Genomic DNA, 26,463 nt, shown 5'->3' with positions numbered 1-26,463 from the left:
AGTTTGCTACAATTATAAGAGGAACTGAAGCTCTACCTAACTTCCATGCTTTTTACGTTTAGTGAAGTCATTAAAACTGCAAGTGTAATTCCACCAATAAAACTAATGAGGTTTAAGTGTAATAGGTAATTTTTATTTTTGGATGTGAGAAGCTATGTTTTGATGCACATGTGACAAATAAAGCTAATCTTTATACTATTAAAATGATGACAGAAACAGTGGGGCAACTGTGCTAAAATGTGCAGCCATAGAGATATATTTTCAATAACCTTTTTACATGATAGAAGTGGACATGGTGATAAGGCAACAACAGGTTTATAATGCTTTGTTAAAAGAAAAAAAATCAAACAAAATTATAAAGAAAATAACACAAAAATGTGATAAAAACAATAAAGTTAAATCATAGCCCAGATTGGAAACTAATGATTTATTACATATACAAATACAACATTATTTATTATAGCCTATCATCTTTATTATATGCCTTCAAGAATATTGCTGTATTTCTTCTTCTACTGCTATTTCAATTTTAAGGAGCATCGACTGAATTACGAAGCTGATGAATTACTTTGAGTGTATTTTATTGACAACGTGGAAAGGTCAATGCAAAAACAGATAAATCTATTTGAAATTGAGCCCTTGTACCTGTTTTGACGAGTTCTTTGATCAATTCTTCTTTCATACGGATGTTGATGGCTAGTTCCCTCATCTTGTGCTGTGCTTGAACAAGTCTCCACTCAGAATTCTTCAGGCTGAGCTGGTTCACAGGTACACCTTCCCTGAAATCATTTGAAATGGAAAGATAGTGGATCCCATCATGGTCTCTCTTCCAGCGTGGAGCTATTGAACAAAAAAGATAAAGAATAGCTTTATTTGTCACCTGTGCATCAAAATATATAGCACATTTACTTTTTTTTTGTATTTACGCAGTTTGTTTTTGCTGATTTTTATTTTTGTCAGCTTTTGTTTGTGTACTTTTTCTATCATATTTTTTGTTCTACTGTGAATGCCTGCAAAAAATGAATCTCAGGGTAGTATACGGTGATATATACGTACTTAGATAATAAGTTTGTTTTGAACTCTGAAAATGCATCATTTGCATTAAATCAAATCAGTGAGGATTGTGCTTGACAGCTTACAAGTATCACCACACTTCTGGTGGCAAAATTGCATGCCCAAGATTGACTAACCCCAAATGTACATTTTCGGAATGGGGAAAGAAGCTGGAGTACCCAGAGGAAACCCACACACTCAAAAACTCTACAAGCAGTGCCTGGAATTAAACCCCTAAACAAGTAATGTGATCAGGTGTAAGATCATCAGATTCGAGCTTTGGAAAATACCAAGGAAGTTTATTAACAATACACTTTTAAGGGTTATCATGCTGTAGGTTTTTCATAAAAAAACACAAGCTGATAAATTCTACTTCACCTCATATCAGATGACACCCTGTGCAGGATCCCCTCTATTCTCATGCCATCTGCTGTGAAGTTCAACTGAGCTCACTGCTAAACAGACAACTGAATGAGGGCTGCATATTTTTACTGAAGGAAACATGCAGCCATGAGGACAGGACGGAGGCCAGTGACTGGTAATGAGGGTGAAGGCCATTGGCCAAAAGCATAATCAAGTAGGTGGCTTGCTGTGGCCATGAGGTATAAACCACCCCACCCCCCAGAAATTCACGATAAATGACTGGGAGGTCAGCTGATGAGGTGAAAGGGATGGAATGGAGACTGAAGCTTCCATCAGAAGCCTTGTAGAAATTTTAACACGCGCAAAGGTAATGCACTTAAGAAAGTGCTTGGCTGCATTCCTGAATGCCACAAAATGACCCAGAATTGAATGTTATTACACCAAAACAGGAAGATAAATTAAATAACTCTTGGGGAAAAAATAGAACTGCAGGGTCATCAAGCTGAACCCTTTACTAGTCCTCCTCTCTCCACAGATAATGCTGGGCCTTTGCTGTATCTGTCCGGCAGTGATTTTATCTCAGATTCACAACCTCTTACAACACTTTTGCTATCTATATGCGTAACCTGACGGTTGTACTGTGATGGAACTGTCAGAAAACCCATGGATCTCATTTCACCCACAGACAGAGAAATAGTTTGTGAGTTGCAGCAATAAGAAAATGCTTTCAATCCCACAGTTTACCAACCATCCAAGTATATCATTGTGCCGATTTCAAGCAGTTTTCTTCTGACAAATCTATCAAGGCATAAGTGTTTTGATATACAAACTGGCTTTTGATAACAACGGCGATGGGATAAAACCCCAGCTTCATAAAAAGAGAGAAGCTATTTGGAAATAACACAAGTATCGAGGCCAGCTCCATGAAACATACTGTTTGCTGCACTGACTGTTGGTTAGTAACCAGACCACGAGAGGTAAATACACTTCATTATTTCACACTGAGAACTGCTCAGGTCACTGTGCCCTTGGTGTATGAAACCGTTTCTACCTTTCACCATGCTGTTCATTCCAGGAACATCTCGTTTAGTCCAGGTCCGATTGATTTGCCGTCTGTTAGAGACAAACAATTAATTTCAGAATATCAGAACAATACAAAACCTTTACAAGCATTTTTATTGATCTGCACAATATTACACAGAGCAACACAAGGATATGCATTTCCAGGTTCCCTGATAGGTTATTGATTTCTTTGGCATTAATTTTTAAACCTGAATGAATTTATGTTGTAATAACAAAAGTCCAATCCTATGAGGATTTCTTTTTTAGTGTAAACCTTCTGCCCTGTGTATTACATCATTATTTCTCCAGATCTTCCCTCCTCTTCTGAAGTCAATGGATCTTGTTGTAGTCCAGGTCTCTTAGATGCTTGTTCTCCTCAGGTAAGTTGTGCTTCAGGATATCACTCATGGTAAATATAGAGGAGGGTGGGGAATTTTTAAACTCTATTTCACAATGTGGTCTTGTCTTGTCCATACTGCACCAACCGCTGCCACTGGGCTATAAATGTGCAGGAGTAGTGTGTGGTTAAGTGCCTTGCACACACGCTGCCTTGGCTGAGGCTCAAACTAACGACCCTCAGATCGCTAGCCCAAAGCCTTAACAACTTGGCCACACATATCATGGGAATGTGTGAAGAACTTGCGTGTCTGTATAAAATGGAGTGCAACAATGGGCTTTAATCTGCTTAGACTACAAACCTAATTCAAAAAAAACCAAGCAAAGACAATCAGATTGTTTCAGTTGATAGACCATTCAGTAGATAGATAGGTAGATAGATACTTTATTGATCCCAAAGGAAATTACAGTGTGAAAATAGCATTACAAGTGCACAGATATACAAAAATAGAAGAGAAGTAAGAAAGAATAAAAAATAAGTTACCCCAAACAGTCTAACAGGAGGGGGATATCACTTCCCCGGCTATAGGTTGACTCATTTTTGAGCCTAATGGCTGAGGGTAAGAAATGACCTCATATAGATAGATATTTTATTGATCCCAAAGAAAATTACAGTGTCACCGTAGCAATACAAGTGCACAGGTATAAATATTAGAAGTAGAAAGAATAAAAAATAAGTTAGCAAGAGGGGGTTATCACTTCTCCAGCTATGGGTTGACTCATTATAGTGCCTAATGGTCCAGGGTAAAAATGACCTCATATAACACTCTTTGAAGCAGCGCAAATGTCTTAGTCTACTACTAAAAGTGCTCCTGTGTTCAGGCAAAGTGGCATGTACAAGGTGAAGAAACATTGTCCAGAATTGCCAGGATTTTTCAAAGGGTCCTTTGTTCTATCCCAGCCTCCAGTTTGTCTAGTTTGACTCCTATAACAGAGCCAGCCTTTCTAATCAGTTTATTGAGCCTGCTGGCATCACTATAGTGCATGGATAAGCTTTCATTTACTCATGCAGGGTCAAAGTTCGGTTTACTGTCATTTGTATGCACAGGTGCTATGAAAAACACCATCACAGGCTCACAGCATCAAATACATTCATTTGAAAAACATAAATATAAAATCATAAAAGAAAGAACACAAAAAATTGCTCATTGTAGTGCAAAGTGGTCATAGTATTGCTAATAATAAGGAAGTAATTTGTGTTGCAAACAAGAGAAAATCTGCACATGTTGGAAATTTTCAAAGTAACACACATACAAGTCTCGGCCCGAAGTGTCGACTCTTTTCCATAGAGGCTGCCTGGCCTGCTGAGTTCTTCCAGCATTTAGTGATTTATGTTGTGCAGTTTGGTTAAAGAACTGAATGGATGAAAGGAAGTAACTGTTCTTGAACTTGGTGGTATGGGACATCAGACTTCTGTCCTTCTGCCCTATGGTAGCTGCAAGAAGGTGGGATGGGCTAGATGGGAATGAGCTTTGATAATGGAGGTTGCCTTCTTGTGTCAGTGTCTCATGCATATGGTAGGGAAGTGTATGTGCCAGTGACATGGCTTGAATGTGATTGAAGCAAAAATAGAAAATGCCAGACATTTTTATGGTAGTTGAGTGAGACATCAAGGGGAGGTTCCTGGTGTGAAATTAAAAGACAAATCTACATTTTTGACTATCAAAAATAATTGTCTTAAAATCATATCTTAAGTATAGCATTCAAACATAGGATTGTTAGCACCAACATGTCAGCATCTAATAAATGTAATAAATAAGATGTAATAAATTTCAGAGGAATTGCTTTATTCATCAGTTTTTTCATAACCATCTCCCTTGGATTAGATTGACAATCAACCAGGAACAAACATATCAAAGTAAAGAGTAGCACCAGGGAGACTACCTGTTTAAATAAAGTTACTAATAAAAAGGCACAAGAAAAACAGAAATTGAAAAAAATACATTTGATTTCCCCTGTGTGAAGACTGAATAAAATTTTATAAAGTATTGCTATTATAGCAGATGCTTTGGAATTCAAAGGTCTATACAAACCAAGATTGGAACAGTACTTTGCAACTGAAGTTCATAATGTATTATTGTGTATTGCTTGTATTATCTCTTATTATATGTTTAATAACTCTTGATTTATTTATTTATCAATATAGCATGAGGACAGGCCCTTCCAGACCAGTGAGCCTGTGTCCCCAATCAATCTTCTAATCTGAACACCTTTGGAACATGGGAGGAAACCCACATGGTTACAGGGAGAACATTCAAACTCTTTACAGACAGTGGGAATTGAACCTGGGTCACCAGCGCTGTAATAACCGTGTCACCTCACAGATTGAATGTTGACCACTTCCCATTGCATGACAACATTCTATGTTATAAATTCTATCAATGACTTTGAGGAGTAGGAATACAGCTCTTCTGTGACTATCAATATACCTTACCTGGTTTTTCCCTTACTTCTGCTGCTCTCAGTTTCCTCTGATTCCTCATCAGATCGCAACACTGTTGATTCATTGAAGTCTCCCGTGATGTGCCTGTGAACCACAGAATGCTCACCTGGTAGGCTCCTTTGCAAGTGGTGACTGCAATCACAAAATCTGGCACCTGAATACTCCAAGGAAGAAGCATTTACATCAGTCTAAAAGAAGACAGAGAAGAATATGACAAAAATGCAAATTAACAACATGTAAATGATCAAGATCTTGATCTCCCATCAACTGGTGACAGAAGGCAGAACTACAATATGAAATCTTCCCTTACTAGGTACAATTTCCACAAGCAGCAATTGGTCTATTATAATACAAAGTAACAGGAACTGCTCATATCAAGTGGGTAAATGTATAGTCTCCAATGTTACTCAGTTATCTGAGTCAGAATGCTGACACAAGAAAGCAGCATCCATCATCAAGGACACCAACCACCATCCAGGCCGTGCTCTTTTCTTCCAGTTGACATCAGTTAGAAAGTACAGGAGCATCAGGACCCACACCACTAGGTTCAGGAAAAGTTGTTACCCCCCAACCTAAAAGGCTCTTGAACCAGAGGGGATAACTTCACTCAAACCATCACTGCACTGTTCCCACAACCTATGAGATCACTTCCAAGAACTCTTCATCTCATGTTCTCAATATTTATTGCTTATTAATTTATTATTTCCTTTATTCTTTTTGTATTTGCATGGTTTGTTGCCTTTTGCACATTGGTTGGAACAGTCTTTAAATGATTCTATGTGCTTCTATTGTGAATGCCCACAAGAAAATGAATCTCAGGGTTGTATATGGTGACATATATGTACTTTGATAATAAACTTACTTTGAACTTAAAATTATCTTATCTCAACTATGGTGACAATAGGAAGGAAATCACGACAAGCTCAAAATCAGGTAATTTAGATAAATTAGAAAAATTAAAAATGGGGCTTACTGTAACCACTGGCAAAATAATCTGTCAGCTCTTGCCACATCAGGTGGTCAATACAATGAAGACCAAGAGACACCAGTGTCTGTGACCACAAGTTCTCAAAGTCTTTATTAGATTGTAAACACTAGTGAGAACAAAGCCCCTTCTCTGTTTAGTTGTAATATTAGTGGCTATATTTCATTAGGATTTTGAGGAGATTTGGTATGTCACCAAAGACACTGGCAAATTTCTATAGCTGTACCGTGCAGAACACTCTAAATGACTCCATCATCATGTGGTCGGGGGTGAGGCTACGGCACAGGATCAAAATACCCTGCAGAAAGTTGTAAACTCCATCAGCTCCATCTTGGGCATTAGCCTTTCCAACATCCTGGACATCTTCAAGGAACAATACCTCAAAAAAATCCATTAATAAAGACCCCCATCACCCAGGACATGCTATCTTCTCATTGCTTCCGTCAGGGAAAAGGTACAGGAGCCTGAAGGTGCACACACAACAATTCAGAAACAGCTTCTTTCCCTCTGCCATCTGATTTCTGAATGGACACTGAACCCATGAACACTACCTCTACTTTTTTACACTATTGATTTAATTTCACTTTTTAACACACACACACACACACACACACACACACACACACACACACACACACACACACACACACACACACACACACACACACACACACACACACACACACACACACACACACACACACACACACACACACACACACACACACACACTATGCTATTGTCCATGTTATCTTTACATATCCCCAAATTGCTTTAAATAGCTGTCAAAGCATGTGGGGAAAACATGGGTATTGTTTTAGTGTAGTGACTTTTTACTGTGCTTGTTACTTGTTTTCACTGGAATATCAGTCCTTTCTCTTCCCTATCTGGTGCTGCACATATGTAATATCTCATATAGAAGCCAGTTGTTTCAAAAACACACTATTTCTATTAAACTTCACCTCATGTTATTACTTTACATCTAAACCATCATGCAAACTTTTAACTCAGAGTTGAAAGTGTTAGCAACTGAACCATAACCACTGATGCAACAGAAGGGCAGTACATTTAACACATTTCACGATGGACAAGTCAGACACACCTTTTTGGAAAGATTTCTTCCGGCTTCTTCATTGAGAACATAGTTGCAAAGTGCTGCATTGAATCTGCAAGGATGTCCATTGTTTACAGGGGCGGTGTGAGGTCTACAGTTTAGGTCACTAAGGTGAAGACTTTCCAGCAGTTCATCCATGGTCACCACAGTATGGCTCTCCTCTACCTGCTTCAGTCTGCTCTGCAATTCAACAATCTGGTCCTCCTGCTCTAGTAACGTTTCATTCTGGAAAAACAAAATTATGAAGAAACATGGCATCCATTTCTTTCTAAATATTCTTTGATGTTTTACAGCAAACAGCAAATTCTCCTGGAGTACAGGATTCAACAAGGAACTTAAATGCTTTGCTTAAAGAGTGATCAGAATATGCAACCTGTTAGGGCCTGGCTAGTGAGATGCATTTAGAGTCCAAGATTCCAATCTAAGAGAGTCCCATTTACCCGCACTCGGTCCATATCCCTCTAAACTTTTCCTATCCATGTACCTGTCCAAACAGCTTTTAAAATGTTTTTAATTTACCTCCCTCAGCCACTTCCTCTACCAACTCATTCCACATACAGATCACCCTCAGAGAAAAAGTTGCCCTTCAGGTTCCGATTAAATCTCTCCCTTTCCCACTAAACCCTTGTCCTCTAGTTCTTTTTCTGGGGAAAAAGGCTGTGTGCATTCATCTAATCTATGCCCCTCATGATTTCATATGCCTCTAGAAGATCACACCTCACCTTCTACACTCCAATGGATAAAGTCACCCTCTCAGGGTGGAGGTGCAACACCTTATTTTCTGTCTGGATAGCCTCTAACCAGATGGCATGAATAACGATTTCTCCTTCCAGTAAAAAAAATCTTTCCCACTTCCTTCTTCTTCGATTTCCCACTCTGGCCTTTTACCTCTTCTCACCTGCCTATCACCTCCCCCTGGGTCCTTCTCCACTGTCCTCTCCTAACAGATTCTTTCTTCTCCAGCCCTTGTCCTTTCCTACCCTCCACCTATCATTTCCAGCTACCCCCCTTCCCCACCACTCATCATTTTTATTCCGGCGTCTTCCCCCTTCCTTTCCAGTCCTGAAGAAGGGTCTCAGCCTGAAATGTTGACTGTTCATTCATTTCCATGGATGCTGTCTGACCTGCTGAATTCAACGAGCATTTTGTGTGTGCTGCTTTGTATTTCCAACATCTGCAGAATTTCTCATACTGTATTTAGAAGTTCCAATCTGCTCAACCTCTCTCCTAACTCAGTCCCTCAAGCTCCTGTTACATCCCTGTTAACCTCATCTTCCCTTAAATTTAGTTTTAGGAGATGTTGGATATGTACATGAAAAAGAAATAGAGGAGTGTGTTGAAAGCTTGGGGTGAAAATTTGGATGAGGCTCAACACCAGCAAAGTAGTTGAACCAAAAGACAAAGAACATGATGCAATCCCAGACAGGTAAGCTCCACAGGCTCTGCTTTCAAGTCAAGTTTATTATCACTTAAATACATAAATGTATATAAAGTATATAACCATAAAATATATACAGAAACGAGACAATGTTTCTCTGAACTAGGGTGTAAAGCACAGTAGTACATAATACACACAATAATTTACGAAGGTCAGGATAAAATCTCAGATGAATCCCACATAAGTAACAAACTAAAGTGCATTAATATTAAATATCGTAAGGTATGGAACAGGTCAACCAGTGACACTTCAAATATGATGCAGGCGGGAGTTCAGAAGTCTAATGGCCTGGGGGAAGAAACCATTTCTCATCCTAAACGTTCTCGTTTATATGCATCAGAGTCTCATGCCTGATGGTAGAAAGCCAAAGAGGACACTGGATAGGTGGGTGGGATCCTTCATAATACTCAGGGCCTTGCGTTCGCAGCGCTCCTGATAAATGTCCCTGATGGATGGTAGGAAGACCCCTATGATCCCCTCAGCTGTCCTCCATAGTGATGAACCTTAAAATTGCCTTTCATGATTTCTTTTCTTTATCATGTTGCTAAAGGCATTAGTTCATATTGGGATATAAATCTCAAAGATCTATCTGGCATCTCATCTATGTGAGAGTTTGACAGAATAATAAATAACCCCTTTGGTTATTGAGTCTATACCAAACAACAAATGCCCATTTTACACTAAGCCAACTGTAATCATTCATTTAATGTTGAGCAGTAGAGTTCCTCAGCCTTTTGAGTCAATGCTGCGAGCATTAGCAATGTTGCTCAACAGGATCTATCACAGGACAGTCTGCGAGATAGTAGATGGCTCAATGCCACCTTTTTGTACAGCTAGAAACTGGCCACACAAATCACTGAAGAGATGGAATCCAGGACTGAGGCCCTGAATCAGGTGTATAGTGACTCCACCGAAGCAGGAATGAAACCAAAAGAAATTCTCTCCATATTCCCAGTTCCACCAAGCCGACGTGCTGTTCAACACCTCCCCCCATTAACCCCGCCTATCAACCCTCTCCCCCACCACCACTGCTTACACAGCACCTAGAGCAGTGCCACTTCAGATACATACAATTCGTCTATATACTCTATATAACAGTTACTTGGACACTGAGGTTAATTCCATAGGGTGTGACTTGCTATGTTAAGGGAAGTTGTTATTGTTGATGACCTTACTAAAGGCCTGAGTAACAATATTTTCTGCTTTTCTGTTGTGCTGGGGTTTTAAATCTGTGTTGCACAACCTGTCCTCAAAATGAATTATGGAAGTATGTAATGGTTGCTGTATTACAGCTGTCACCTTGGAAACATTCACTGTCTATGTAAATACTTCTGAATTGAGAATATATGCATGTTGCTTTTAATTAATCCAAGAATACACCTTCATTAGCATAGCCACTTTATAAAGTACAGTTTAAGAATGACAAATGTTTTAAAGGTCACAAATACAGAGAAATTCTGCAGATGCTGGAAATCCCAGCAACACACAGAGATGCTGGAGCAAGGCCGGGCAGCATTTACGGAAAAAAATACAGTCGACATTTCCGGCCGAAACCCTTCGGCAGGACTAGAGAAAAAAAAGTTGAGCAGATTTGAAAGGTGGGCGGGGGGAAGAGAAATGCCAGGTGATAGGTGAAACTTGGATGGGGAGGGATGAAGCAAAGAGTTAGGAAGTTGATTGGTGAAAGAGGCAGAAGGCTGTGGAGGAAAGATAAAGGGGGGGGGGGGGGAAGAGCTCAGAGGAAGCCGATGGGTGAACAAAGAGATAACGTGAGAGAGGGACAAGGGGATGGGAAATGGGGCAAGCAAGGATGGGAAATGGTAAAGGTGGGGGGGGGGCATTACTTGAAGCTTGAGGAAATCAATGTTCATGCCATCAGGTTGGAGGCTACCCAAATGGAATATAAGATGTTGTTCCTTCAACAAGTGTGGCCTTATCCCAATAGTGGAGGAGGCCATGGATGGATATATCGGAATGGGAACTGGAAGTGGAATTAAAATGGGTGGCTACCACATCCCGCTTGTTCTGGCGGACGGAGCGTAAATGCTTGGCGAAGCGGTCTCCCAATCTACGTTGGGTCTGACAGATACACGAGGGGCCACACCGGGAGCACCAAACATTGTATACGACCCCAACAAACTCACAGGTGAAGTGCCACCTCACCGGGATGGACTGTTTGTGGCCCTGAATGGTAGTGAGGGAGGAGGTGTAGGGGCAGGTGTAGCACTTGTTCCGCTTGCAAGGATAAGTGCCAGGAGGGAGATCAGTGGGAAGTGCCACCCTAAAAGAGAAAGACCATACTGGAGAAGATTTCATGCTAGGAGATAGGATTAATTAATGATTGCATAAAGAAGGCACCCCTCTATGGGGGCATTCATAAAATGATTGAATTTTATATTTCACTGAAAGAAAGAAGAATGGGTTTAAGATTAGTATTTCAAACTTACATCGGAGCAATTATGATGAAACATTCTACTGAGAAACAAAAATATCAAAGATTTTACTGCCATCAGCAAGCAGAAAATTAAAGGCCAGGTAACTTAACATCTGACCAAGGGAAAATGTTAAATGCATTTATTAAAGACACTACAGCTGGAAATCAGTTAAAGTCAATGTGGTTTTGTGAAAGGGAAATTATACCTGATCAATGTCTTTGGACAAGTAACATGTGCTGTGGATAAAGGGGAACTGGTAGATGATTTATATTTAGATTTCCAGAAGGCATTTGTTACAGCGCCATACCAAACTTTATTGTATGTAGGAAGTAAGAGTTCAAAGTGAAGGGGATAACATACTGGTATGCAGAACATTGGCTGGCTGGCAGGAAACAGAGTGTTGACATAATTGAGTCCTTTTCAGCTGGCAAGATGTAACAAGTGGTTTATGACGGGGACTGGTGCTGGGGTCTCAACGCTTTACAAATTGTATATATCTCAGATTCAAGTACCAAAAGAATAATTGTAAAATTTACAATGACAAACAGGAAGGTGGGATGGTAAGTTCCAAAGAAGATGTAAGGCAGCTACTGAGGATACAGATAAATGAATGGGAAAGAAACTAACAAAAGGAGCTTAATACAGGAAAATGTAAAATTGTCCATTTGGCAGGAAAATATAAAAAACATACATCATCTAAATGGCGAAAGTTCAGCAATGCGGAGATCTAGATTTCTCATGCATAATTCAAAAAAGGAAAATATAGGGAAAGATAACAGAAAGAACAAAAAACTAACACCCGTCAAAAGCAGAACTTCCCAGTGGCCAAAATTTTAATTCCAATTCCCATTCCTGTTCCGAAATGTTGGTCCACGGCCTCCTCTTATGCCACAATGAGGCCACCCTCAGGTTGAAGGAGTAACACCTTATGTTCTGTCTGGGTAGCTTCTAATCTGAAGGCACGAATATCGATTTCTCCTTCTGGTAAAAATAATTCCTCTTGCTCTTCTTCTATTCCCACTCTGGTCTCTTCTCATCTGCCAATCATGACGACATGGGTCCCCTCCTCCTTCCCTTTCTCCTATGGTCCACTCTCCTCTCTAGCCCTTTACTTTTCCTACCCACCTGTTTCACCCATCACCTTCTAGCTATCCTCCTTTCCCTCCCACCCACCTTTTTATTCTGGTATCTTCCCCCTTCCTCTCCTGTCTTGAAGAAGAGTCTTGGCCTGAAATGTTGACTGTTTATTCATTTCCACAGATGAAGCCTGACCTGCTGAGTTTCTTCAGCGTTTTGTGTGTGAAGCTAACAGACTATTACAGGCTATCATGAAGGAATACAAAAATAGAGCAGTTATACTTCAGTGATTTGGGACAATAGTGAGACTATGTCTGAGGTACTCTGTACAGCATTGGTTTTATTTAAGGAAGTACCGGTAGTTCAGAAATTTACAAGACTGATACCTGGAATAAGCAGATTTATTGGTAATTTTTTGGGAAAGTTTAAATAGGCCACATTGGTATATGCTGATATTTGAAAGAGCAAGTGGAGATGAATGAATTATGTAAGATCTGAGGGACCCTAACAGGGTGAAAGAAAAGAGGATTTTCTTCTTGTGGGAGAATTTAGAACCTGGGGTTACTGTCTAAAAATAAAGGGTCACCCATTTTTCTCTGAGGATCACAAAGCGTTGGGAACTCTTCTGTCAAGAATGGTGAACAAAGAGTTTCTGGATATTTTTAAGGCAGATTTAGAGAGATTTTTGATAAGGAAGTGGGTGAAAGGTTACCAGGAAAGGCAGCGTTGTGGAGCTGAGGTTATAATTAGATAAGCCACGAATGGCAGAGCAGGCTTGGTCCTGCAACTAATCTGCATCTCATTCAGCCATGGTGGAAAAGGCCAGTGAGATGGCCCAGGCTCCTGCTCCTGAGGCAAGATCATGTAAAATAAGCTACAGCAATTCACTGGTATGTTAACAGGAACTGAAGGACGTGATTACCATAAGACATCAGAGAAAATAGAGCATTCTCTGGAGCACAGAAAGGGGCCCTGAGGACAGATAATATTCAAAATTGTGAAAACATTAAGCAGGTTACATGGAAGAAAAGGACACAAACATATTAATAAAGGAACCCTTTTAGAAAGTTGAGCCGAAAAATACTATAACAATTGAATATGGTCTTTTTTTTTTACAATCAGAGCATTTAAGAGAATATTTGAAGAAAAATATACAAAATGAAAGGGAAAGTGAATAAGATTAGAATAGATAACCATAGAGCAGAACAGGCAGAACAGATATTTCAATCTGATTTCATATTTAAAGCCTTTACAGTATTTATGTGCTTTGATACTAACACATCAACTTAATAAATCAAAAACTACTAGAATAGTACATCAATAAAATCAGCTTCTTACAGGAGAAAGGCTTATCAATTGGTCAATTCAACCTGGTCCTACATGAAAGGGCAGTAAATTACAAAGATGTCACGCAACCAAATCTACCACATGAAAAATATTAAAGGGAAGAACACCGCATATCAATAAAAGTTCAATAGTAGCGTTGCACAAAATAGCGGTGCAACGATGCGTGTCTAGACAGAAATTGTGTTAGTCTTTAAAGGTGTATTTCACGATGTTCCTGGTCAAATTTCTGAAGTGAATGACTGACTCAAGGTTTGTTGTCGTGATTCAACCAATAAATCACGATGCATAAAATGGAAAACATGATCTAATTTCTAAATTGCTGTGTACTTAAATCAATGCATTCAATAAATAGTTGAATTGGACAATAATCCATCATGGACTCTGAATTCAGCAAATAATTAATATACGTTTATCAAACCTGGCTTTTCAAATGATGACAGAACTGATTTACCTTGAGTTTGTTTGCAGCAGAAGTGGTTAACCCACTGTATCTGCTGTTCCTGATTTCCTGCAAGCTATTGAGGTCTCTTATGAAACATACTTGTATTGTTCCTCACCTGCTGCTTAAACCGTTCCATAGCATCTTCGAGAGCGGCAAGGAAATCTCGGTTCTCTTCCTCCAGTCTCAGAACCTGTGCCTTCAGTTTTGGAACAAGCTGCTTCTGCTCTTCTCTGGGTCCACTGGCAAAATGAGATGTACCCTGCTAGAAAGAAACAAAGACTGAAATATCATAACAGACATCTACTATAGATACACTGACTCAATCATTTACAATATGCTTACCACTCCATTTACAATATGGACAAAACAATCTCAAGAGTTAAATTTTACCTAAAATGTATTTGAATTCAGCACTTGGCTTCCAAACTTATGCATATACAATCAGGGTACAGCCAGAACCTTATTGTTATTTAGGTTTCCGATTTAAAAAATGTAAGCCCATAAGACACAGGAGCATTCATCCCATTAAGTCTGCTCCACCATTTCATCGTGGCTGATTTATTAACCCTCTCAACCCCATTCTCCTGTCTCCTCCCTGTAATCTTTGATGCCCTTAGAATCCATTAACCTCCTCTTTAGATATGCCCAACGTCTTTGCCGCCACAGCCGTCTATAGCAATGAATACCACAGATACATAATTTTATGGCTAATTGTGGAAATACTCTGCAGATCAGACAGTTTGGAAACTCAAGAGAAGAGCCAATATTTCTTCTTTCTCAACCAGAATATTTTAACTAAGTACACAAAATATTTATGCTCACTATTAATATCAGCTTACACTGTTTTATAAAACTGCTCAGAGTTACATTTGTACCTTGGACACATCTTGAGTCTTGGATTCATCTGTAGATGTACATTCAATACCGCTATCCAGCCCAGAGGCAGTGGACAGCTCGCTGCGTGTCTCCTCCACAGTGGTTATCCACTCTTTTAATTTTAGCACCTGATCTACTGTTAGGTTCCTCTCTTGTTGCAACTCCATAAAGATACGATATGCAGCGTCGGTACAGGACCGGTAGTGGGAGCTCTCTGCCTGGAGCCGAGCTAAATTTTCCTCAGTCAAATGTTTGAAGCACTTGGTTGATGCCGCGTGCTGACTGCGCTTCAAAGCCTCATGCAGGGTCTTAATTTGCAGTTCCAGCTCATTGTTCCGGTCCACCTCCTTCTTGCAATTTATCACAACCTGGTTCTTAATGTTCTGCGCCCTTTTTGCATAATTTAAAGAGGTTAAATTCTCATCAAAGTTTAAGGAAGACGGGCTGATACAGGCGATCATGACAGTCTTTGCACTCCCGCCAAGTGAATCTTTCAAGATCCTGGTAATCTTGGAATCTCGATAAGGAATATGAGAACCTTTTCGTTTTGGATCACCCAGGACACTGATGACATTTCCCAAGGCCAACAATCCACTATTAATCTGAATGGATTCTTTCAAGCGTTCACCAGTATTGCCAGTCTTAATAATTCGCTCTGAGCCTGCCAGATCCACGAAGTGGAACTTAGAGGTTATCACCTGCGTTGAACTAAATGGATCTCCAGCAGCAGCTGCAAGTCGTGTGATACGACCAATTCCTCGCCTCTGCTCCATTGTTATGGTAAAGATGGTGTGGGAACGGCTGGAACGTGTGTTGATCTGTGTGGCACTGGTGTGCTTAGTCGTGTTACCAATCTCCAGCAGGCTCAGAGCCTCATCCAGACCTTCCACTTCACATTCCTTGACACCACAAAGCACTAAAAACAACATACATGTCAACAAGTCAATGAAAAGATAAATCAAAAGAGCACCACTTGCTGGAATGAACATAGCAGTGAATAATAAAAGCAAAACTGTCTGCTGTACTGCCATTACCCTGCTTAACTACAGCAACAAAGAACTACTGGGGGAATTCAGCGGGTTAGGCAGCCTCCATAACGGGAAATGTATAATTGATATTCTTCTCTTCTTCTTAATCTAAACTGGATTTGTCTTGGGATTGACCCATTTAGACGTGTAAACAATGAAATACCAAATTTCAACCAACAGACTTAGCTCCAGAGAAGGACAGTGGGGGAATGAAAACACAGATCTGTCCAAAGATCCGGCAAAAGGTCAAATAAGGCGTAGAAAGTGTCTGCGTTGATTTGATAAAGGGAAATGGCTGTGAACGATCTGAAAAAATATTTGTGACTTGTATGTTTTGTGCGTTTTAATTTATTTTAATAAGGAGAAAGTACAGGATTCATATAAATGCTTGAGGGTCAGCTGTGAACTTGATGAGTCAGCCTGTTTCTATTATGGATGACTAGGTTTATACTAGTATTTAAAACTTAAATATATTAATCAAGTTTATGGATTCATTAAAGATGGATTTTTAATATTTGTGAATGATAAAGCTTATTTATTGACAGCTGTACATATAGGAATCAAAATTAAGATGGCCATTAGCTTTTTCCTTTTTATGGGTGAGGATGGCTCAAGCCTTATTCAGTGTTCTTTCAGCATAATTTAGCCTTTCTAAAAAGGGTTTTATAGAAGAAGGATCTCTAGCTTTCACTTATGGTCCTAACTGGAGAGTTACTTCGGATGTCTGGATTTTGTTTGCAACATAATCAAGTGGCTAGCATAGCCAACTTGCTTCTTGTAACATCAGCTCCAAACCTGCTCCAAATTCCCTTTATAGATTTTGCCTTCCTCCTGAATTTAAAAGAAGATCTGTTTAATCGCACCCTTTACTGAATATGAGCTCACGCACCTGTATTTCCTTTGTCATCCTCCCGAGTGCGTATGTCTTTGCTTGCAGTTTCTACCTCCAGCAGGTCTTTGAACTCTTCTTTGTACACTTCAAGGTACGACACCCTAACAGTGTGATCCACTGCATCGTTCTCATCAATCAGCTTAAATATCTCAGCCAAAGCACGGGGAATTATCCCTTGATCATCTTCCGTCACAGAAGCTGGAGCGAAAGAATATAGATTTATATTTAATTCCTTATCTTTCAGTGACTATCTCTATAAAACAAAAGCACTTAGGAATATGCCACTAGATCCAACAAAAACTTATTCCTTTTTTATAAGACTAACTTTGTCTACCTATTTTCTCACCATTCCTTCCTCTAAACCATTGCTGTTATATTTCTTTTATGCCTTCTGAAGTAAGCCAGTAATCTGCTCAATCCAGGGACTAGAAAAAGACAATCTCTGCCAGCCTAGCCAAATACATTCCATGGATGAATAAATTAAAATACTGAAATTATGTGCAGCACAGTATCATAAAAGTTAGCACCAGCTGTCTGTAAGGAGATTGTACGTTATCCCCATGACCATGTGGGTTTCCTCCGGGAGCTCTGGTTTCCCCCTACATTCCACAGTTGTAGATTAACAGGGTAATTAGGCACATGGATGTAATTGAGGAGCTTGGGCCCAAAATGAAAAATAATATTTAGGTGCAGTGTTCCATTGTTTTAAAATCTGAGAATAATTTCACCTTCCCATGAAAAACAAAGAATATCAGAAGTACTCCAAGAGCTGGAAACTTCGTACCAGAGTGTAGGATCATGACCTGATGTAAGCTTGATAATTTTGAACAAACCTCAACACGAAGAAAATCAAAGGTGCTGCCAAAGTGAGTGCAGATTAAGACTAACAACAGAACACAGTCTGTAATTACTAGATGAATGTATAAAATTTCTTATTTTTTACTATGTATATCAACCTCTGCACCTTGTCTTATCAAATGCCTATTTCAGCAGCCTTCTATCAATATGGTGGTCCTATAGACTCATAGGAATTCAAAAACTTTAAAATATACCAGTAATTACTCCCAGAAGTAATATTTGTCTGAATATTACTAATGCAATAACAATTTATTCGCAATATGAAATTTAAATTATGCAGTAATTCTCCATCAATACATGGCAAATTAAAAGGTTAACTAACAATGGTTGGTCCTTCATTACTTCTGACTGCTCAGATCAAAACTCATTTTCAAGGATTTAATTACAATATTAGCTAGATTAAATGTGGAATTGAAATACCTCCTAAATGATAATTTTTCAAAACTCCTTAGATTCTGGATTAGTTCCTGAGGATTGGAGGGTGTCTAATGTAACCCCACTTTTTAAAAAAGGAGGGAGAGAGAAACTGGGGAATTATAGACCGGTTAGTCTGACATCGGTGGTGGGGAAAATGCTAGAGTCGGTTATCAAAGATGTGATAACAGCACATTTGGAAAGAGGTGAAATCATCGGACAAAGTCAGCATGGATTTGTGAAAGGAAAATCATGTCTGACGAATCTTATAAAATTTTTTGAAGATGTAACTAGTAGAGTGGATAGGGGAGAGCCAGTGGATGTGGTATATTTAGATTTTCAAAAGGCTTTTGACAAGGTCCCACACAGGAGATTAGTGTGCAAACTTAAAGCACACGGTATTGGGGGTATGGTATTGATGTGGATAGAGAATTGGTTGGCAGACAGGAAGCAAAGAGTGGGAGTAAACGGGACCTTTTCAGAATGGCAGGCAGTGACTAGTGGGGTACCGCAAGGCTCAGTGCTGGGACCCCAGTTGTTTACAATATATATTAATGATTTAGACGAGGGAATTAAATGCAGCATTTCCAAGTTTGCGGATGACACAAAGCTGGGCGGCGGTGTTAGCTGTGAGGAGGATGCTAAGAGGATGCAGGGTGACTTGGATAGGTTAGGTGAGTGGGCAAATTCATGGCAGATGCAATTTAATGTGGATAAATGTGAGGTTTCCACTTTGGTTGCAAGAACAGGAAAACAGATTATTATCTGAACGGTGGCCGATTAGGAAAAGGGGAGATGCAACGAGACCTGGGTGTCATTGTACACCAGTCACTGAAGGTGGGCATGCAGGTAGAGCAGGCGGTGAAAAAGGCAAATGGTACGTTGGCATTCATAGCAAAAGGATTTGAGTACAGGAGCAGGGAGGTTCTACTGCAGTTGTACAAGGCCTTGGTGAGACCGCACCTAGAATATTGTGTGCAGTTTTGGTCCCCTAATCTGAGGAAAGACATTCTTGCCATAGAGGGAGTACAAAGAAGGTTCACCAGATTGATTCCTGGGATGGCAGGACTTTCATATGAAGAAAGACTATATCGACTAGGCTTATACTCGCTGGAATTTAGAAGATTGAGGGGGGATCTTATTGAAACGTATAAAATTCTAAAGGGATTGGACAGGCTAGATGCAGGAAGATTGTTTCCGATGTTGGGGAAGTCCAGAACGAGGGGTAACAGTTTAAGAATAAAGGGGAAGCCTTTTAGGACCGAGATGAGGAAAAACTTCTTCACACAGAGTGTGGTGAATCTGTGGAATTCTCTGCCACAGGAAACAGTTGAGGCCGGTTCATTGGCTATATTTAAGAGGAAGTTAGATATGGCCCTTGTGGCTAAAGGGATCAGGGGGTATGGAGAGAAAGCCGGTACAGGGTTCTGAGTTGGATGATCAGCCATGATCATACTGAGTGGTGGTGCAGGCTCGAAGGGCTGAATGGCCTACTCCTGCACCTATTTTCTATGTTTTTATGTTTCTATGTGCATTGTCTGAAGTGAAAGCTACTGAACTAGAAGTGGAATCGTGATCTTTATCTAAAGATTATTAGACACACATCTCTCACTTCATTCTCATAACAACACACTTCTGGGAGTCTGAAAAAAATCTGAAGTGATACAGCAACGAAGACAAAACAACAATGAAGCATTTAAACTATGGAAAGAATAGAGAAGTCTCAGACTAGGGTAATCATTAGATCATAATGTATAAAACACAGTTTGTCAACATGCAGCAAGTCCCTACAAGTTTACAACTGTGTGATGGTGTTTAATGTGAGCACAGAAAGAAGAGCTGAAAATTCTGTCAGAAACATTGGCATTGGCTGGAGTCATTAAGTTAAGTAACTATTAAGGCTTTCTGTACAACACAGATGGGTAATATGTGAGCAATCATTGACATTTTGACTACTACCTGAACAGTTTCAGTAATTTGTAGGTTCACCTTCAATACAATGAATTTAATCTGAACTCGTACCACACCAAATTTACATTTTGCTTTCAAGTCATTAAACACAGCAACAGACCCTCCTGCACATCTAATCCATATCAGGCTGGTCTTCTGCATAGTCCCATCTACATGCACCCGGACCATAGCCCGATATACCATAAGGCCATATGATTTGGGCTAATTGTTCCTATTTGGCCCATCGAGTCTACACTGCCATTTCATCATAGCTGATCTATTTCCCTCTCAGCCCCAATCTCCTGCCTTCTCCCCGTAACTCTTCATGCTCTAATTAAGAACCTATCAGCCTCTGCCTTAAATATACCCAATAACGTGCTCTCCTCAGCCGCTTGTGGCAACAAATTCCACAAATTCACTACCCTCTGGCTAAAGAAATTCCTCCTCATCTCTGTTCTAAATGGACAACCTTCTATTCTGAATCTGTGTACTCTGGTCCTAGACTCCCCCACCAGAGGAAACATCCTCTCCACTGAGGTCTTTCAACATTCAATAGGTTTCAATGGGATCCCCCCCTCATTCTTCTGAATTCCAGTGAATATAGCCCCAGAGCCATCAGATGTTCCTCATATAAGCCTTTCAATCCCAGAATCATTTTCATGAACTCTCCTTTGAACCCCTCTCATCTATGTACCTATCCAAACTTCTCTCAAATACTGTAATTGAACTTGCATCTACCACTTCAGCTGGTGGCTCATTCCACACCACGTTCTGAGTGAAGACATTCTTCTCAGATTCCCCTTAAATATTTCAACTTTCACCCTAAAGCTATGACCGCTAGTTGCTGTCACCGGCAAGTATTTACCCTATCTACACCCATCATAATTTTCTATAAGCTCTCCCTCATTCTCCTGCATGCCACAGAATAAAATGCTAAACTAGTCAGCCTATCCCTATAACTCATGTCCTTAAGTCATGGTGACATCCTTGTAAATTTTCTCTGCACACTTTCAAGCTTATTGATATCTCTTCTTAAGGTAGGTGACCAGAACTGCATAAAATACTCTAAAATTGCTTTGTTCAGAGAAATTGATTTTTTTTTAAACAAAAAGAACAAGAAACTTAACATTTACACTCAGTCGCCACGGTTACACCTGCTCATTAATGTAAATATCTAATTCGCTAATCACGTGGCAGGAACTAAGTGCATAAAGCATGCAGACACGGTCAAAAGGTTCAACTGTAGTTCAGAACAAACATCAGAATGGGAAGGAAATGTGATCTATATGATTGAGTGTGAAATGATTGTTGCTGCCTGACAGGATACACTGGGTATCTCAGAAACTGCTATTCTGGAATTTTCGTGCACAAGTCTTTAGCATTTACGGAGAATGGTGCAAAAAAAAAATTCAGTAAGCGGCAGTTCTGTGGGCAAAAATGCCATGCTAACGAGAGAGATCAGAAGAGAATGGGCAGACTGAATTAAGCTTACAGGAGGGCAACAGTAACTCAAATAACTGCATGTTACAACAGTGGTGTGCTAAAGAATATCTCTGGATGCACAACACATTGAATCCTGAAGTGGATGGGCTACAGTAGCAGAAGACAACAAACATACAGAAATACACAGTGTCCACTTTATCAAGTACTTTTTTTACCTAATAAAAGTGGTCACTGAGTGTATATAGTGACTCGGGTGTCTAGAGCAGTTCACAAGTAATAAGGCATTTTCAAGTGCAGACTCTTATAAAGTAGGAAAATGTCCAATTCAAGTATGAAAAGCCTCCAAAAATAGCACCGAGAGTATTGCCAGATAATCAGGAATTATACTGTAGAGACTAAATTTACATGGCAGAGACTAGGGCAGCATGGTAGTGAAGTGGTTAGCACAATGCATTACAATACCAGTGACCAGGGTTCAATTCCCAACACTGCCTGTAAAGAGTTTGTACACTCTCAACATAACCATGTGGGTTTCCTCCCACAGTCCAAAGATGTACCAGTTGGTAGGTTCATTCGTCATTGCAAATTGTCCTGTGATTAGGCTCAGATTATATCGAGGGATTGCTGGGTGGCACAGCTCAAGGGCCAGGAAGGATCTGTTCCATGCTACATCTCTCTCTCTCAATCAATCAATCAATAAATAAATATATATATATTTTATCATTTCAAGTAGATAACAGCAATGAATGAGGTTTAAATACAGCACCCTTTCAATTTATGTACCTCAGCATCCTAACTTGCATGCAAATAAACCAATTTTTTTTAGTGGAGAACTACTGAGCTTCAATGAATCAAATCCTACTTTTGTATAACTTACATATGTAAGATTCCCCAATGGTATATGTTTTGCCTGATCCCGTCTGTCCATAGGCAAACACAGTGGCATTAAAACCCTCAAAGAAAGCTTCCACAAGAGGCTCCACACAGCTCTTGTACACTTCTTCCTGGCTGGAGATCTGGTCAAAGATCATGTCAAATTGAAAGTGTCGACTGTGCCCCAGGGTAAGCTGTTGCGAGTTAAAGTCAACATGGACACACGACTGATGTCCATGCAGTACTTCCTTGGGCAGCAGTGGTCTTACCCGAACTGCTACCTTAACTGCTGTTTCTTCAGTCTTTGTGGAGCCACTTGATTTTGGAGGCATATCTAGAGCCTGAAGCTTCTACTTTAAGTGGTGAGCTCTCCAAACATTCGAATGCCTGGTAACATTGAGCTGGTGCACTGTGGAAGAGAAAGAACATTAATTTCCATGACAGCATCCCCCCCCCCCCAAACAAAATAACCAACCACAAATTTATACTTCATGAATTCATCATTTTACTCCAAATTCCAAGGAACATATTCTTTAGTTTTGAGGAATGGGAAGTGATCTCATTGATATACATACAATTCTAGTGGCACTTGACAAGATAGAGGCATGACATAGAAAATGATGGAGGAACTCAGCAAGTCAGATAGCATCTACGGAGGGGAATAAACAATCAACATTATGGGCCAAGACCCTTCATCAAGACAGTCTCAGCCCAAAATGTCAATTGCTTATCCCCCTCCATAGATGTGCTTGACCTGCTAAGTTCTCTAGCATTTCGTGTGTGTTGCTCTGGATTTCCAACAAACACAGAATTTTGTGTTTTAAGACTGAGGCAAGGACATTTCCCCTGGTTGGAGCATCAATGACAAGTCTCAGAATTGAGGACTGAAGTGAGTACAAATTTCTTTACTTGGAGGGAAGTAAATCTTTTGAATTCTCTATTCAAGAGAGATTTGGAGGCTTAGTTACAGGATATATTCAAAAAGATTGATAGCCATTTTAGTTATTAAGGATGTTCATAAAAGTCAACCATAATCTTACTGCATTACTCAGCAAGTATAAGGGGTCACAGCGTACACCGGCTATTGTGTTTTCCATGCCAGGGTAGAATTTGAAAACAATTCAGGGCACTGAATTTCATTAGAATTATTTTAGCCATTTCTTCATCTATTTTTAGAGCTGTCAACAGTAGCCACTGCTGGAGAAAATGTTGCAGGTTTTCCACTGCAAAGACATTTTGAAGGACTTGCACAGTCTCCTCAAATAAAATAAGGTTGCATTCAGGATATTACCCAAGACTGGATCAGAACAAAAATGGAAGTAAATGGTTCTTTACCACAAACAAGGATTAAATCACCCTTTTGCTTGAAGAGATTAGAATTCAAACCATTGTTTAAAAATAACAACGAGCCTGGGATTATTTTCAGAATTTAGTGACTATTGGAACATAGTTCTTAAAGAAAATTACCACCTTCCATGAGATCACCAGCATTAGAGTACAAATGTGGGATGTCAGCTGATAAAAATCTGATTATGAAAATAGAAGGAATATTCAACCAAAATGATCCACAATTTAATGATTTTAATGTGCCTAATAAATTATCTCATAAAATTAATGAAATTACAGAGCAAAATGTGATTCATTGCCATGTAAATTGCCAAAATGTTGCAGTAAAAGCCGATACATACTCTAAGTGTCAAGACAAAAAACTAATCCAAAACACAACCAAAAAGTCCAGGCAGACCCATTGTCTCTGCTTGCTCCTGCCCCACTGAACTCATTTCTGCCTATCTCGACTCTGTTTTATCTCCCCTTGTTCAATCCCTTCCCACCTATATCCGTGATACTTCCCATGCTTTACATCTCTTCACGGATTTCAAGTTCTCTGGCCCCCACCGCCTTACTTTCACCATGGACGTCCAGTCCCTATATACCTCTATCCCCCACCAGGAAGCTGTCCGTTCTATCCAAGCTCTCCATTTCTTCCTGGATCCCAGACCCAGCCAGTCACCCTCTACCACCACTCTTCTCCGCCTTGCGGAATTAGTCCTCACCCTTAACAATTTCTCCTACTACCTCCTCCCATAGATGCTGTCTGGCCTGCTGAGTTCTGCCAGCATTTTGAGTTTTTATTTATTTCCAGCATCTGCAGATTCACTCATGTTGCCTTCAAAAACAATTGCCTCCAGCCTGCAACTGCCACAGGGTTGTTATACTTGCCCGACACACTCGCCGATCCAATGAAATGATCGCTCCAGAGTTGAATTTCTTAGTTCGATCCTTTATTAGTAATTAGCAAGCATACAATCTTAAAGCAATATTAAGTGGTCAGCAAAGCTAAGACCTCCACTGGTCCCAAGCTACAAAATGATATGAAATAGGCAAGAATACGTAACTTATTCCCTTTGCTTTTACCACACCCCCACTCATGTGACTAGTTACTATAATAAATGCACAAAGTGGCTCCTACAGTAAGGAATGACTGAACTTGTGAAAGAATACTAGTTCAAATTATTTCACTGTGACCATTCATTTGTAAATCATGCTAAATAAGCATACCCCCACCTCACTCTTATTATTCATGAAGGTGCTAGGCTTGTTACCTGGAGGTAGCTTTGTAGTACCAACTACCCGCCAGAAGGAATTGATGCCAATTGCTCAGGATGATAAATGCTACTGGCCTTCACAATTATATTCAACCCTTCACACAAGATCCAGCAGCAATAGTCAAACGGGTATTTTATGATCAGAAACAGCATGGCGAAGACATGAAATGGTACTGGGGGCTAAAGGGCATTGGAGGAAAAGGCAGGGCTGATGAGTCGGTGGAGAAGGCAATGTATTAAGGGAGAAAGAGGGAAGGCGATGAAATGAGAGGGAATCTTAGTTTAGTGATAATGGGTAACTGGAGCAATGGAGAAAATGAGGCTAGAGCAGGGAAAGCAGAGGAGAACCGGGCAGGTAAAGGTGAGGAGGGTGAGGCCCTGGGGGAATTGGTAGGGTAAAGGGAAGAATGCGGCAGGGGAAGGGGGAGCGGGATGAGGGGGTTGGTAATGTGAAGGGAGCCGGGCAACTCGCGGTGCACGAAGATGCGGCCTCAGCTCACGATTACAACCCGCCGCACGGACTCAAAGGAGAGGAAGCGCCCGGACGTAAAGCACCACTGACCGGCAGAGGTCGAGGCACCACACACCAGTATCCGCACACACACGCTCCAGGCTGCGGCCACAGCGGCAGGAAGAGGCCCGGCGTCCCGGAAACACGTCACCGGGAGCAGGAGGAGAATCCCGGGGTGAGGAGAGGGGAAGGGTCCGGAGGCTGGGTGGTTCGTGAGGCAGTATAACCCTTCCATTGCTCACGCCTGTGAGCTTCAAATACGCGGCTTTAAAGTTCATTGGCAATGGCAAAGTTTACTCCGTGTTCCTTCAGAAGAAGATACACCCATCGTATTATTTAAGATAATTATCATGTCTCATTCAGTGTGTCTCTATCAGAGTGTCTGATGCACAAAGATGTAATTTCAGAGCGGTGCTCAGGTCTGTCAGTCATAAACTATCTTATTAAGTAAGAATCTTAACCAAACAAAAGAAAGTCTGAGCATATTTTGCAGGTTTTGGCATCATTACGCTGGCTGCCTGAGTCCTTAAGGATCAATTTTAAAATACGTTTTATACAAGGCTCTGATTAATCTAGCTCTTCTGAATATTTTGGAGTGTCTATCTATCCCCTTACGTCCCTAATCGTAAACTTAGATTCGCTAATGCTGGTTTGCTTAGTGTTCCGAGAGCCAAGCATGTAAGAACTGGTGAAAATCTGTAATACTCTACCGACTCAGATACGTACTGTGGAAGGTTTCAAAACGTGTAAAAAACTACTTTTTAAATTTGGCCTATTTATAGTATGTCTTAATGCCTGTTACTGTTGATTGCACTTATATAATTTGGTATATTCGATTACATTTTATTCTATATAAT

General features: G+C 40.2%; 1 protein-coding gene across 4 annotated transcripts in view; it reads right to left on the bottom strand.

Moving 5' to 3' along the window:
• Positions 1-25,750, bottom strand: part of kif7 (kinesin family member 7) — a 48,837-nt gene extending 23,087 nt beyond the window's left edge. For 2 of the 4 annotated variants that reach the window (XR_012096831.1, XM_073033218.1), the window contains exons 1-9: positions 25,658-25,750; positions 22,494-22,898; positions 16,949-17,149; positions 15,031-15,947; positions 14,271-14,417; positions 7,405-7,641; positions 5,309-5,505; positions 2,402-2,529; positions 646-840 (exon numbers count right to left, since the gene is read on the bottom strand). Coding sequence is in view for 3 of the 4 variants with exons in the window: in XM_073033218.1 (XP_072889319.1) it covers positions 646-840; positions 2,402-2,529; positions 5,309-5,505; positions 7,405-7,641; positions 14,271-14,417; positions 15,031-15,947; positions 16,949-17,149; positions 22,494-22,821 (2,350 nt within the window). In the remaining variant the exon portion in view is untranslated. The remainder of the gene's footprint in view (positions 1-645; positions 841-2,401; positions 2,530-5,308; positions 5,506-7,404; positions 7,642-14,270; positions 14,418-15,030; positions 15,948-16,948; positions 17,150-22,493; positions 22,899-25,657) is intronic. The other 2 variants (XM_073033220.1, XM_073033219.1) reach the window with 2 other exon arrangements.
• Positions 25,751-26,463: the final 713 nt, after the last annotated feature.

The sequence above is a fragment of the Hemitrygon akajei genome, chromosome 30 (genome assembly GCF_048418815.1).
Source record: "Hemitrygon akajei chromosome 30, sHemAka1.3, whole genome shotgun sequence".
Classification (NCBI taxonomy): domain Eukaryota; kingdom Metazoa; phylum Chordata; class Chondrichthyes; order Myliobatiformes; family Dasyatidae; genus Hemitrygon; species Hemitrygon akajei.
This window is presented reverse-complemented; position numbering and strand designations above follow the sequence as displayed.